Source organism: Impatiens glandulifera, chromosome 4, assembly GCF_907164915.1.
Source record: "Impatiens glandulifera chromosome 4, dImpGla2.1, whole genome shotgun sequence".
Lineage (NCBI taxonomy): Eukaryota > Viridiplantae > Streptophyta > Magnoliopsida > Ericales > Balsaminaceae > Impatiens > Impatiens glandulifera.
Genome location: NC_061865.1, coordinates 58,941,218 through 58,953,418, shown reverse-complemented (window position 1 = coordinate 58,953,418; position 12,201 = coordinate 58,941,218). Strand labels below are relative to the sequence as shown.

The window sequence follows — 12,201 nt, the reverse complement described above, 5'->3', positions numbered from 1 at the left end:
AATATATTTCAATATTACATGTTAAATTATTAATTTTGTTAATAATTTAACTCCGTTAATTATTATTAATCCATCTGATCTTTCACATATCATCTTAACAAACAAAAATATATTTACTAATTTTCAAAATAATGTTTGAAAGTTGATTCATAGCCGGCATATATAAATAAGTAATTAGGTGAGATGTTTTAGTGGAACAGGTATTAAATAATTACCAAAATCAAGGACTAAACAAAATATTGTTGGAAAGAAAATAGATTATTTTGAATTTTAATTTGTTAAATTATTATAATATTTTTTGTATTTTTTTATTTAAGATAAAGTATATGTAATTTTAGTATTTTAGTTGATGAAATAAGCGATTTAATTATTAAAAGGATAGTGATTTAATAAAGAGAAATTATATATAAAATAAATAAATAAAATTATAAAAATGATCTTAAAAATAGTTCATAATTGTCAATGTAAAGTGAACAATAAGTTTTGAGTGGTTCTAGAACCCAACAGGTCATGCACACAACTTAATGTAAATTATGAATTTTTAAAATAATTTTTAAAAAAAAATGTTCATCTTTTCATTTATCATCTCATAACATATTACTAAATTAATCAATTAAAATACCTTGAATTTCATTAAAAAAAAACATATTTCATTAAATATTAATACATTCTAAATTATTTTACCAAAAATAACTGGTTAACTTTGACCTCTTTCACCCGAAACCTTCGTATTCGAAAGTGCCGAAGTCTCTCCTTGTTGAAGACAGCCAACCGAACTCTAAATTAGGAAATCAAAGGCAACAAGCATAAATAAAGTCATTAAAAACCTTTTAAAAAATCCGGTCATAATTGTAACCACAACTAATAAGGTTTATAATGTTCTAGAGCACAGAAATTTCACAACCTAATTATAGTAGATCCATGAATTTTTAAATAATCTCAAAAAAAAACTAATCATCTTATAGGGTTTATAGGGTGTCTTAAACAACAAATTTTATTTTATTTTTAACGCCTTACCCTGCCCGGTCATGTTTTTCATAGATCCTCTCTTATGCCATGTTTGGATTTGGTTTTTGAAAAAACTTAAAGAAAAAAATAATAATAACTAGTGATGATTTTGAGGAGATAATGATTGTTTTTAATAAAAAAAAAACTTAAAGAGTATTGATATATAAATAAAATAAAAAATAATAATTTAAAATAGAGTGGATTTTAGTATTTTTGTTAATGAAATTAGTGATATTATTGTTAAGAAGTGATTGATTGAAAAATGAATTTTAAATGAAATTTTTAAAAAATTTAAAGAGAACAAGACTCTAATCATTATTCAGAAAAGTTTTCAACTAAAATATCATCAATTTCATAATCCTTTTAAATATTAATATATTTTTAAGTTTTTTTTTCAAGGTTTAAAATATGCGGTCTTACCGACGGTCCGAGCGATTGAACTGCAAAACGGGTGAATAAACTTTTCGGATCTTAACTTTAATACGAGAACCTTTCAGACAGGCCAAAAATTCGACCGGAACTCTGATCCGCATGTTTCCAATTTGAAACCTATAATTATGAATCCACATCCATCCATTTTGAATACCATCCGCACTCCGGATAGCTAAACTCAAATCTCATCTATTTTGGATAACCTTCTCCCATCAATCAGGTTGGCTTTTCTCCATTTATTTATTTATTTCCAAATTTTAAAAAAAATATTAGTGTGGGGACCGATATATGCAACTGCATATGTTTTTACACTAAGGTCGACCGCAGCTATAGTCAAGACATTAAATCCACTTCGAGTTCTCGTGCTTGCGGTTAGTTTCAGACTGTATTAGAGACTCGAGTTCAAGCACCAAAATCTTTTTCACCTCCGAGGCAGACGTGCTGAATCGACAATAAGTTTCGACATAAGTGGATTACATTTACTACACTATTGCTGAAATGACATTTCATCAATTCTAATATCTCCATTGAAAGTTTTAAATGTGTGCTTCAACTTGACATGAAATTATGTTTTCTGAATGTTGATGTTTTGAAATATTATTTCCATTTGGATTTTATAAAAGAAAAAAAGAAAAATTGGCATAAGTTGATCGTGAAAGTTTTTAAACCGTAACAATGGGTATGATTTTGTTGAAGTTAATAAAAAAATGTTTTTAATTTAATTTGATAAATTTAGAATGTGTCTTTAAGTAAAACTATATATAAAATTTATGTATCATATTTATTATTAAAAAAAAACTGTTCAACCGGGTCAGATCAAAATTTACTACAAAAACTGGGTCATGATCGGAACGGTTTTCAAAATCTTATTTTTTTATTAAAAGAAATACTTACAAAATAACCTCTTAGATGGAGTATTAAGTTTAGATAGATAATTTAGGCAACGAAAATATAACAAAAGTAAAGTCACGAATTCCGACGTGGTCGGCCACATCTGCGAAAGAAATAAATAAAAGAAAAATAATATTTAAAAAATTAATAATAATTTCAAAAAAAAAAATAGTAATGTTTGGGACATTTTAATGAAATATAAAGTGAAAATCAAGTTTATCTGAACATTTTTTTTCTTTTTTTTGTCTTACTTTCGTTATATTTTTCTATATGGCAATTTCCTGAATATAGTCATTTTTTTATTTATGATTTTTTTTTCTCTAATGCGCAAGTAACCGGCCACGCGTGATTTTACTTTCGTTCCCAACTTCGTTACCCCTATTACTACTCTTTAAGTTTATAAATTAAATCCAAACAAAACCTTAATATTTAGAATTTTAATAAGAGGAATGATAGAGAGCGCGACTGTGAGACAACGACTGAGAGCGATGCCTATGTGGGTTGACAGGTGGAATTAATAAATAAATAAAAATATAATAATAATTAAAACACGTTTTATATAATATTCTCTCTCCTCTTATTAATTAATTTCTCTCTACTTTTGTTAAATAATTTATCTCTTATTAAACCCTAAACTCTAAACCCTAAACTCTAAAACCTAAATCCTAAATACTAAAAAAGAAAAAAAGAAAAAATATTGAATGAGAATAAGTAATAAAACTAAAAAAATATTAATAAGTCAATAGAAAAAAATAATAAAAAAAATCATAAAAAAATCATAAAAAAATATTTGATAAATAAAGAAATTGATAAAAGTCATAAAAATAAAAAAAATAAATTCATAATTCAACTAATCGGTGATATTAATTAGGGTTTAAGGTTTAGAATTTAGGATTTAGGATTTATGTTTTAGAATTTAGAGTTTAGAGTTTAGAGTTTAATAAGAGATAAATTATTTAACGAGAGAAATTAATTAATAAGATGTTAGAGAATATTCTACAAAAACGTGTTTTAATTATTATTATATTTTTATTTATTTATTATTTCCACCTGTCAACCCACGTAGCTTCCTGTCGAACTGGCTCCTATTTCAATCCGTGCTGGACCGATCGATATACTTCATGCAGGCGAGTTGCAGCCTGCAATCAACCTTTTTTTTCTATTTTTTTTTGTACATAAATCCAAAATTGAAACTTTTTTTAAAAAATTCTATTTTGGACTTCTGACACAGCAACGCAATTATTTCAATCAAGAAAAACCCTGAAGTATCAATAAGGAAATGAGAACAGCTCGTTCCACTTATTGAACAGGGTTCTATGGTCGGTCCGCGACCCCTGGATGCCGAAGGCGTCCTTGGGGTGATCTCGTAGTTCCTACGGGGTGGAGATGATGGGGTTGGTCCATGGCCGACATCAATTAGTCCATTCTGTTGAACCCACTGCTGTGCTGGAATTTAGAACTAATCCCATCATGTTTTGCGGATCCATCCAAGGGCGGCGCATACAATACGCCCAGTCGCTTCTCGTGGATTTTCATAACCCTGCTGTGCAAAAATGGGATATGCACTTGAAATAGATGCCCGAGTTAGTGGTTGTACCAGCCAAAACGCATCTACGTAGTCATCGTCTCTCAGTCGCTGTCTCACATTCACGCTCTCTATCCTTCCTCTTTTAATAAATAACCAAAGAAACACATGTTCCAAATCACAATCCTTTTTCAAAAATGGAAGATTCTTCGTCCATCCAAATTCTCTCACTCTTCATCCTCTTTCTCTCTCCACTCCTCCTCCTCAAATGTTTCCTTTCTTCTCAAACCAACAAGAACAAGATCAACCCACCGCCTTCCCCTCGAAAGATTCCGATCATCGGCCATCTCCACTGCTTCGCCAAAGACCCTCACCGCTCTCTTCTCTCCCTATCCCGCCGCCACGGCCCCATCATGCTCCTCCACCTCGGCAGCTCCCCTGCCGTCGTGATCTCCTCAGCCGCCGCCGCCAAAGAAATCATGAAAACCCACGACCTAATCTTCTCCAACCGCCCTGTATTCAAAGTCAACCGCAAGCTCCTCTACGATCTCAAGGACGTCTCTGTCTCCCCTTACGGAGAGTACTGGCGGCAGTTGAAGAGCATTTGTGTTCTTCAGTTGCTGAGCAACCACAAAGTCAAATCATTCAGGTCTGTAAGGGAAGAAGAGGTCTTGTTGATGATTGAAAAGATCGAGGAATCTAGAGGGAAGAACATTCAAGTGAATCTGAGTGAGATGTTTTCGAAGTTAGCTAATGATATTGTGTGTAGGGCTTCGTTTGGGAGGAAATATGATGAGGGGGAGAAGGGGAGGAGATTCAGGCGGTTGTTGAAGGAGTTTTTAGTGGTTTTGGGGACGGTGAATGCTGGCGATTTCTTGCCGTGGCTGAGTTGGATTAATAAGTTGAATGGTTGGGACAATAGAGTAGATAGGGTGGCTAAGGAGATGGATGACTTTTTAGAGGAGGTGGTGGAAGAGAAGATGAATCAAAGAAAATTTGAGGAGATTGTGGATGAAGATGATGATGAAAGGAAAGAGGGTTTTGTTGATATTCTATTGAGGATTCATATGAGCCAAGAAACAGGGGTTTCAATTGATAGAGATAGTGTCAAAGCCATCATCTTGGTAAGTCTTCACTTTAATATATTCATAGAAAAATTTACTCAAATCTTTGTATTATTGTCAAGAAAAAAATATTTTATTAAAAAAAATGGTTAATTGTTTGTTTTTTAGGCCTTGTTAAGAAGAAGAGGGTTTTGTAAATAGTTGGTAGAATATTTGAAAAAGAATTTATGAGTTTGGGTATTTTTTTCATTAAAAAAAATAAAAGAGTATTAATATTTAATGATAAAAAAAATTTTAAAATTTTTAATATTTTAATTCATGTTGATTATCTTTTATTTCTCTTAAATAATGAATTAAAGTTGGAATGAGTAGTGCATTTGAATTTTTTATGGAAAATTATGAATGAAACTCATACTTGAATTTAGATATTTTTTCTAATTCTCAAATTAAAAAATAGGGAGATATTATATTTTGACACTTTTTTTTTTTGTGGACTTTAACCCACCTTATCCGATAGATCCGCTCATGCATCCTTCCCATTCACACATTTTTAAACAAACATAAAAGTAAAAAAAAAAAAAGTGAGAAATATATACATGTCTTTAAGAAATCAATCTACTTTAATGAGTGTTAAAATTTTAAGTTAAATAGATATAATAATTTTGAAGTTATGCTAACTCCTAAATTCTAAATAAGTTAATTAAAAATGATAAAAAAATAATATACATAATTAATCTATTTGAAAGTTTTCTTAAAACAAGTTAAAAGGGAAAAAAATCTCATTTGGTGGGCACTACCTTTGAAATTGTAGTTTTAGAAATTATTCCATCTATGTTAATAACCACAGGATTATCTAGATGGTAAAAAAATCTTGCTTTATAAATATCAGTCAACTATAACTAACTGAGATATTTGTTGTGGTTGAGGTTGACATTTGTGAATTCATGTTATAAAAAAAATAATTTTAAAATATTATCATAAGATCTTGTTGACTAAGTTTTGATATGAAAATCATATACAATGTTCTATAAATTTGCAGGATATTTTCTCAGCTGGAACAGACACAACATCGACAATCTTAGAATGGGCGATGACAGAGTTGTTGCGACACCCTAAAGCGATGAAAGAGTTACAAAATGAGGTAAGAAAAGTTGCTAATGGAAAATCCATAGTAACCGAAGATGACATAGAAAATATGTCTTATTTGAAAGCGGTCATAAAAGAAACCCTAAGATATCACACACCTATTCCTCTTCTTGTTCCAAGGGAAGCAACTCAAGATGTTAAAGTCATGGGCTACGACATAGCGGTTGGCACCATTGTCTTTATCAACGGATGGGCTATAGGTAGAGACCCGGTTTCATGGGACGATCCAGAAGAGTTCAAACCCGATAGGTTCCTCAACTCTTCTATTGATTATAGAGGTCGTGATTTTGAACTAATACCATTTGGAGCTGGTAGAAGGGGATGTCCCGGGATTTCATTTGGTATCGCTACCAATGAGCTCGCATTAGCCAACATTGTGAACAAATTCAATTGGGAGCTCCCTAACAGGATGAAGGGAGAGGACTTGGATGTGGACGAATGTATTGGTGTCACAATTCACCGCAAAAATCCCCTTGTAGCTCTTGCAATGTAATTAAGAGAATCATTGAAACTAATGATGATCAAATGGTTGTAATATTTTTAGACTTATTCTATATTGTCAATTCGCTTATGAATATGAATCTTGACAATAGTTGTGAAATTTTCCAATTCAATGATGAGAGAAATTAATCTTGACAATAGCCTGTTTAATATTGTTACATAAATATAAGAGAAATTAAATAAGGCACAGTTCTCATCAAAGCTAGATCAACTTAATTAGAATTATTTTTTCCAAAATAATAGGTTTGAAACATATAAAAGTATTAATTTTCTCCATCATTTCAAAACATTATTCGATGTAATGTTATCTACAGAGATATGGCAAATGAAGAAGAGTCAGAACTCAGACATTATTTGAGAATAAATAAATTATTTAAATGATTAAAAATTATATGATATTATAATGTTTATCCAAATAAATAAAAATGAGTTATATTTTATTGAAATAAAACTTAATTCAAATAAGTTTAATATCACATTTCTGCTCACCAATTTTAATTACTTCACTATTAAACTTTCATATCAATAAAATTGAACCAATTAATAAAATTGTTTGATGCTCTTTAATTTTGCCTCTTCTTATAAGAAATGTCTATTCTTCTTTAGGATGATAGTTTTTCCTAAAATAAATATGACGTTATAATCTGAATTTAAAAAACAACACATATAAGGATATTTAATTGGATAGAGACTAAAAGATCACGAGTTCGATTTAATCTAAAAGCGATTTGAGTTAAAGCGGTGTTATTATTATTGGTGTCAGACTAGTTCTTTTTAATTAAAAAAAAGAAAAAAAAAACTAATTAAAAATAATTTAATTAAATTTATAACATTATTTATTATAAATTATCTATAACCAACTGAAATATTTATCATATTTATCGTGAGATATTTATCGTGAGATCAGCAACGAACATGATAATTAAAAATAACAACTCTCATATAACAAGTTTCCCTAATATTCTAGGGACACATTTTGCTCTTATGAGTTCATTTTGTTATTTATCTTATGAGTTAAGTAATCACATTGATCAAGAAAAAATAACACAAATACAACTAAAAAAAGATAGACTTTAAGGTTCATGATGATCAAACTTCATAAATGTCAATGTTAAGTTAAATTTGTTAATAACTTCTACAATACGGTGTATAATTATCGTCGCTAAAATGTCTTTTCTACCTTTTTCAATCTAGGACGATCTTTCTACTTCCGCGCATACTAAATTTTATTACGATTTCTTTTAACTATATTTGTCCACATTTTTAAGTATTAGTAAATAATTATACAAATACTTGTTTTACCCAATAATCTTTTTTCATTTTTCACATTTTTTAATGAAAATATTATAAGCCCCTCTTACAAAAATAAAAAATGGTTAGGATTTGATAGATTAGTCATTGTTGAGTTATATTTTAACAATCTATAGAGCCTAAAGGGGATATAAAATAACCAAAACCCCCTTCATAACACCACACTCAATAGCTTTTAAGAAATGGAGGATTATTCCACCATCTTTTCATCACTCATCATCTTCTTCTTCCTCAGCTTGCTCTCTTCTCTCCTCCTCAAATGGCTACTCAATCCTCAAACTTCCAACCAAAAGTATAAGATCAATCTACCCCCTTCCCCTCCTAAGCTTCCAATCATCGGGCATCTCCATTGCTTCGGCAAGCACCCACATCGCTCCCTTCTCTCCTTATCCCGCAGTCATGGCCCCATCATGCTCCTCAAACTAGGCAGCTCCTCCGCCGTCGTGATCTCCTCTGCTGCCGCCGCCAGAGAGATCATGAAGACACACGACCTGGTATTCTCCAGCCGCCCTGATTCCAAGATCAACCGCAAGCTCCTCTACAATCTCAAAGATGTGGCCGCGGCTCCATATGGAGAGTACTGGCGGCAGTTGAAAAGTATATGTGTTCTTCAGCTGTTGAGCACCCTAAAGGTCAAGTCTTTCCGGTCTGTACGGGAAGAAGAGGTCTTGTTGATGGTTGAGAGAATCGAGGAAGCGAAAAGGAAGAACATCCTGGTGAATCTTAGCGAGACTTTCTCGAAGATAGCCAATGATGTTGTGTGTAGGGTTTCGTTGGGAAGGAAATATGACGAGGGGGAGGATGGAAGGAGTTTCAGACGTCTGTTAATGGAGTTTCTACAATTGTTAGGGACGGTGAACGTTGGAGATTTCTTGCCGTGGCTCGGTTGGATCAATAAAGTGAACGGACTGGACACCACCGTGAATAGGGTTGCCAAAGAGATGGACGAGTTCTTGGAAGAAGTGGTGAAGGAGAAGATGAAAGATCATAGAGGTGAAAAGAGAGAAGATTTTGTTGATATTCTATTAGGTATTTATATGAAACAAGAAGCTGGTGTATCAATGGATAGAGATAGTGTGAAAGCCATCATCTTGGTGAGTGATTATTTGAAAATAAGAGAAAACCTAGCTAATTAAACTCTAAAGTGTTTAAGCTTTAACAAATTTGTAGGATATATTCGCAGCTGCAACCGATACATCATCAACCGTTTTAGAGTGGGCGATGACAGAACTTATTAGACACCCCGAAGCAATGAAGGAGTTGACGAAAGAGGTGCGTGAAGTTGGTAATGGAAAACTCATGATAACCGAAGACGACATAAAAAACATGCCATATTTGAGAGCGGTCATCAAAGAAACCCTAAGATATCACACGCCCATTCCCATTCATGTCCCAAGGGTAGCTAGGCAAGATGTCAATGTCATGGGCTATGACATAGCGGTTGGGACAATCGTCTTCATAAATAGATGGGCCATATGTAGAGATCCACTATCGTGGGATGACCCGGAAGAGTTTAAGCCGTCGAGGTTCCTCAACTCTTCGGTTGATTACAAGGGACAGGATTTCGAGTGGATACCTTTTGGAGCCGGAAGAAGGGGTTGTCCAGGGATTTCATTTGGTATCGCTACAAGTGAACTCACACTAGCTAACGTTGTTAACAAATTCAACTGGGAGTTGCCTGATGGGAAGAATGGAAAGGACTTAGACGTAGACGAATGTATTGGCGTCACCGTAAAAATCATCTTTTAGTTCTTGCAACTTAATATGATTCTTCTTATGTTGTAATAATAATCAATTGCATCTTTTATTTAGAAATAATAAATGTTTTTGTCTCTTATCTTGGATGATGTTTTTGAAAATTCAAATTACCTTCTATATTGAATTATGAATTGTCACAAAACAAATACATCATTTATATTCTCTGGTATCAATGTAACAGTTATGTTTTATATAAAATAAAACTAAAGTTCAATTTTTTTCACTCATAAGTCATAACCTAAATCAACTCAAAATAAATTATTATCATCTCTAATCTCCTATTAAAATAATTAATAGTCTAATATGGTGGAATTAACACAAAGTTCATTATATCCATTATTCAATTAGTACTGGCTCAACTCACCTATTTTAAAATTTTTATAATTGACTTTTACTTAAAACCGTTTGATTAAATTGAGAAACAAAACTAAGATTACTTAAAGGGAAGCTGAATAAATTAGAACGGAAAAAATATAGTGGGATTTCTAAAAGAGTAGAGGAAGCCAGAATGAAACTAGAGGAAATACAAAGCAAGGCAATAAGAGCCCCAAATCTACCTTATAACAGGGAAGAGGAAAAAGAGGCTCTTACGCGATTCAGAGACCTCTGTTCTAAAGAGGAAAGTTTTGCTAAGCAAAAATCTAGAGAAAATTGGCTTTCATTAGGAGACAAGAATACTTCTTTCTTCTATAAAAAATGTTCATCAAGGAATTTCAGAAATCAGGTCCTAAGGCTCACAAACTCAAATAGAGATGTTTTACAGGGACATAAAGCAGTTCATGAGGAAGCAATAAGTTTCTACAAAGAGCTGATTGGAACAGAAACTAGCACAACAATAGAGGACAACCGAAGATTGCTTCAACAGATTGTGCAAAGGAAAATCAGTGAAGAAAGTGGTAACAAATTGATTACAATAGTTAGTATGGAAGAAGTTAGAAAAGCTGTGTTTTCGATGAAAGGGGATAAAAGCCCAGGGCCAGATGGTTTCAACGCGAACTTCTTCAAAGAAAACTGGGAAATAGTGGGTAAAGATGTAAGCGAAGGGGTTTTGGAATTCTTCCAAAACAGGAAAATGTTGAAGCAATGGAACGTCACAGTGTTGAATTTGATTCATAAGAATTCAATTCCGGAAAAAAATCAGGACTTTCGTCCTATTTCATGTTGCAATGTTATTTATAAAATTATTTCAAAAATTATTTCGCAACGTTTGAAAACAGTTATTGATAAACTTGTAGGATTATGGCAATCAGCATTTATTCCCAAACGTTCTATTTCCCATAACATCCTACTCATGCAGAGCTTATTGAATGGATATGGAAAGAAAAACATATCGCCACGTGTGGCTTTCAAAATTGACATTAAAAAAGCTTTTGACTCGATCAGATGGGGATCAATCCACGAATTCCTCCTTGCTGCAGGTTTTCCAATTATTTTCATTGATTGGATTATGCAATGTGTTTCCACTCCTCACTTTGTTGTGAGCGTGAATGGTATTCATGGAGGCTTTTTCAAGGGTGAAAGGGGAGTAAGGCAAGGAGACCCTATATCTCCTTACTTATTCGTCTTAATAATGGAAATTCTTGACTGCATTTTAAAAATGCTTCTGAGAAGTCATCATTTCAAATTTCACCCGTACTGCAAAGAAGAAGCAATAACCCATATATGTTTTGCAGATGATCTATTTTTTGTGGCTTATGCGGATGTTGAATCTGTTAGTATAATCAAAGAAGCTCTAACAATCTTTTCGAGTATTACAGGTCTATACATCAATGAGGACAAAAGTCAAGCTTTCTATGGAGGGGTTAATGAAGAAAGGAAAGAAAACATTTTCAATATTATGGGAATCAAGGAAGGTGAACTACCAGTGAAATACCTTGGAGTACCCCTGTCATCAAAACAACTCCGATACAATCACTTTAGACAACTGGTAGAAAAGGTTAGAAATTCTGTTTTGGGTTGGGCTATGAAAAAACTGTCTTATGCAGGTAGAATCGAGCTCGTTAAAAGAGTCATTTTTGGAATTATTGGCTACTGGGCACAACAGATAGTCATCCCAAAGAAAGTAATGGCTGAACTCGATAGAATCATGAGAGACTACATATGGGGAACACAAGGCAGAAGAGGAAAAAAAGTCAAATGGGAGAATGTTTGCACTCCCATAGAAGAAGGAGGACTAGGAATAAAAAGTTGTGTTGAATGGAACAAAGCCCTCACCATCAAGAGCTTATAGGAGTTGGAGCAAAAAGCGGACTCCCTATGGGTCAAATGGGTGCATACAAGATTTATGAAAGAAGAGCAGAGTATCTGGACACTAAGCATCAACGAAAGAATGGCATGGTCATTGAAGAAAATCCTAAAAATAAGAAAAGATGTCTTTCAAATGGTGAAAACCACAATTGGAAATGGAAGAGGGGTACTATTCTGGCATGATCCTTGGCTGGATAATATTCCCATTATATTCAAAGAAGAAATGCAAGGAAACAGAGTTAGAAGAGAATACATCAAGTACTCATTTAGAGACGTATATGAAGGTAGATGTGATTCACTTTTGAGGCGTATTCCAGA

At 32.8% G+C, this 12,201-nt stretch overlaps 2 protein-coding genes across 2 annotated transcripts; both read left to right on the top strand.

The window, feature by feature from the left end:
* Nucleotides 1–4,047: 4,047 nt before the first annotated feature.
* LOC124934496 (cytochrome P450 736A117-like) lies at nt 4,048–6,620 on the top strand. Its single transcript, XM_047475033.1, has 2 exons — nt 4,048–4,980; nt 5,960–6,620. Exons 1-2 carry the CDS (start codon nt 4,054–4,056, stop codon nt 6,557–6,559), a joined length of 1,527 nt encoding a protein of 508 aa, XP_047330989.1. The 5' UTR covers nt 4,048–4,053; the 3' UTR covers nt 6,560–6,620.
* A 1,426-nt stretch (nt 6,621–8,046) lies between these two features.
* LOC124935556 (cytochrome P450 736A117-like) lies at nt 8,047–9,627 on the top strand. The gene is made up of 2 exons (XM_047475984.1): nt 8,047–8,972; nt 9,049–9,627. The coding sequence occupies exons 1-2, from the start codon at nt 8,061–8,063 to the stop codon at nt 9,625–9,627; spliced, it is 1,491 nt and encodes a 496-aa protein (XP_047331940.1). The 5' UTR covers nt 8,047–8,060.
* The last annotated feature ends 2,574 nt before the right edge of the window (nt 9,628–12,201 follow it).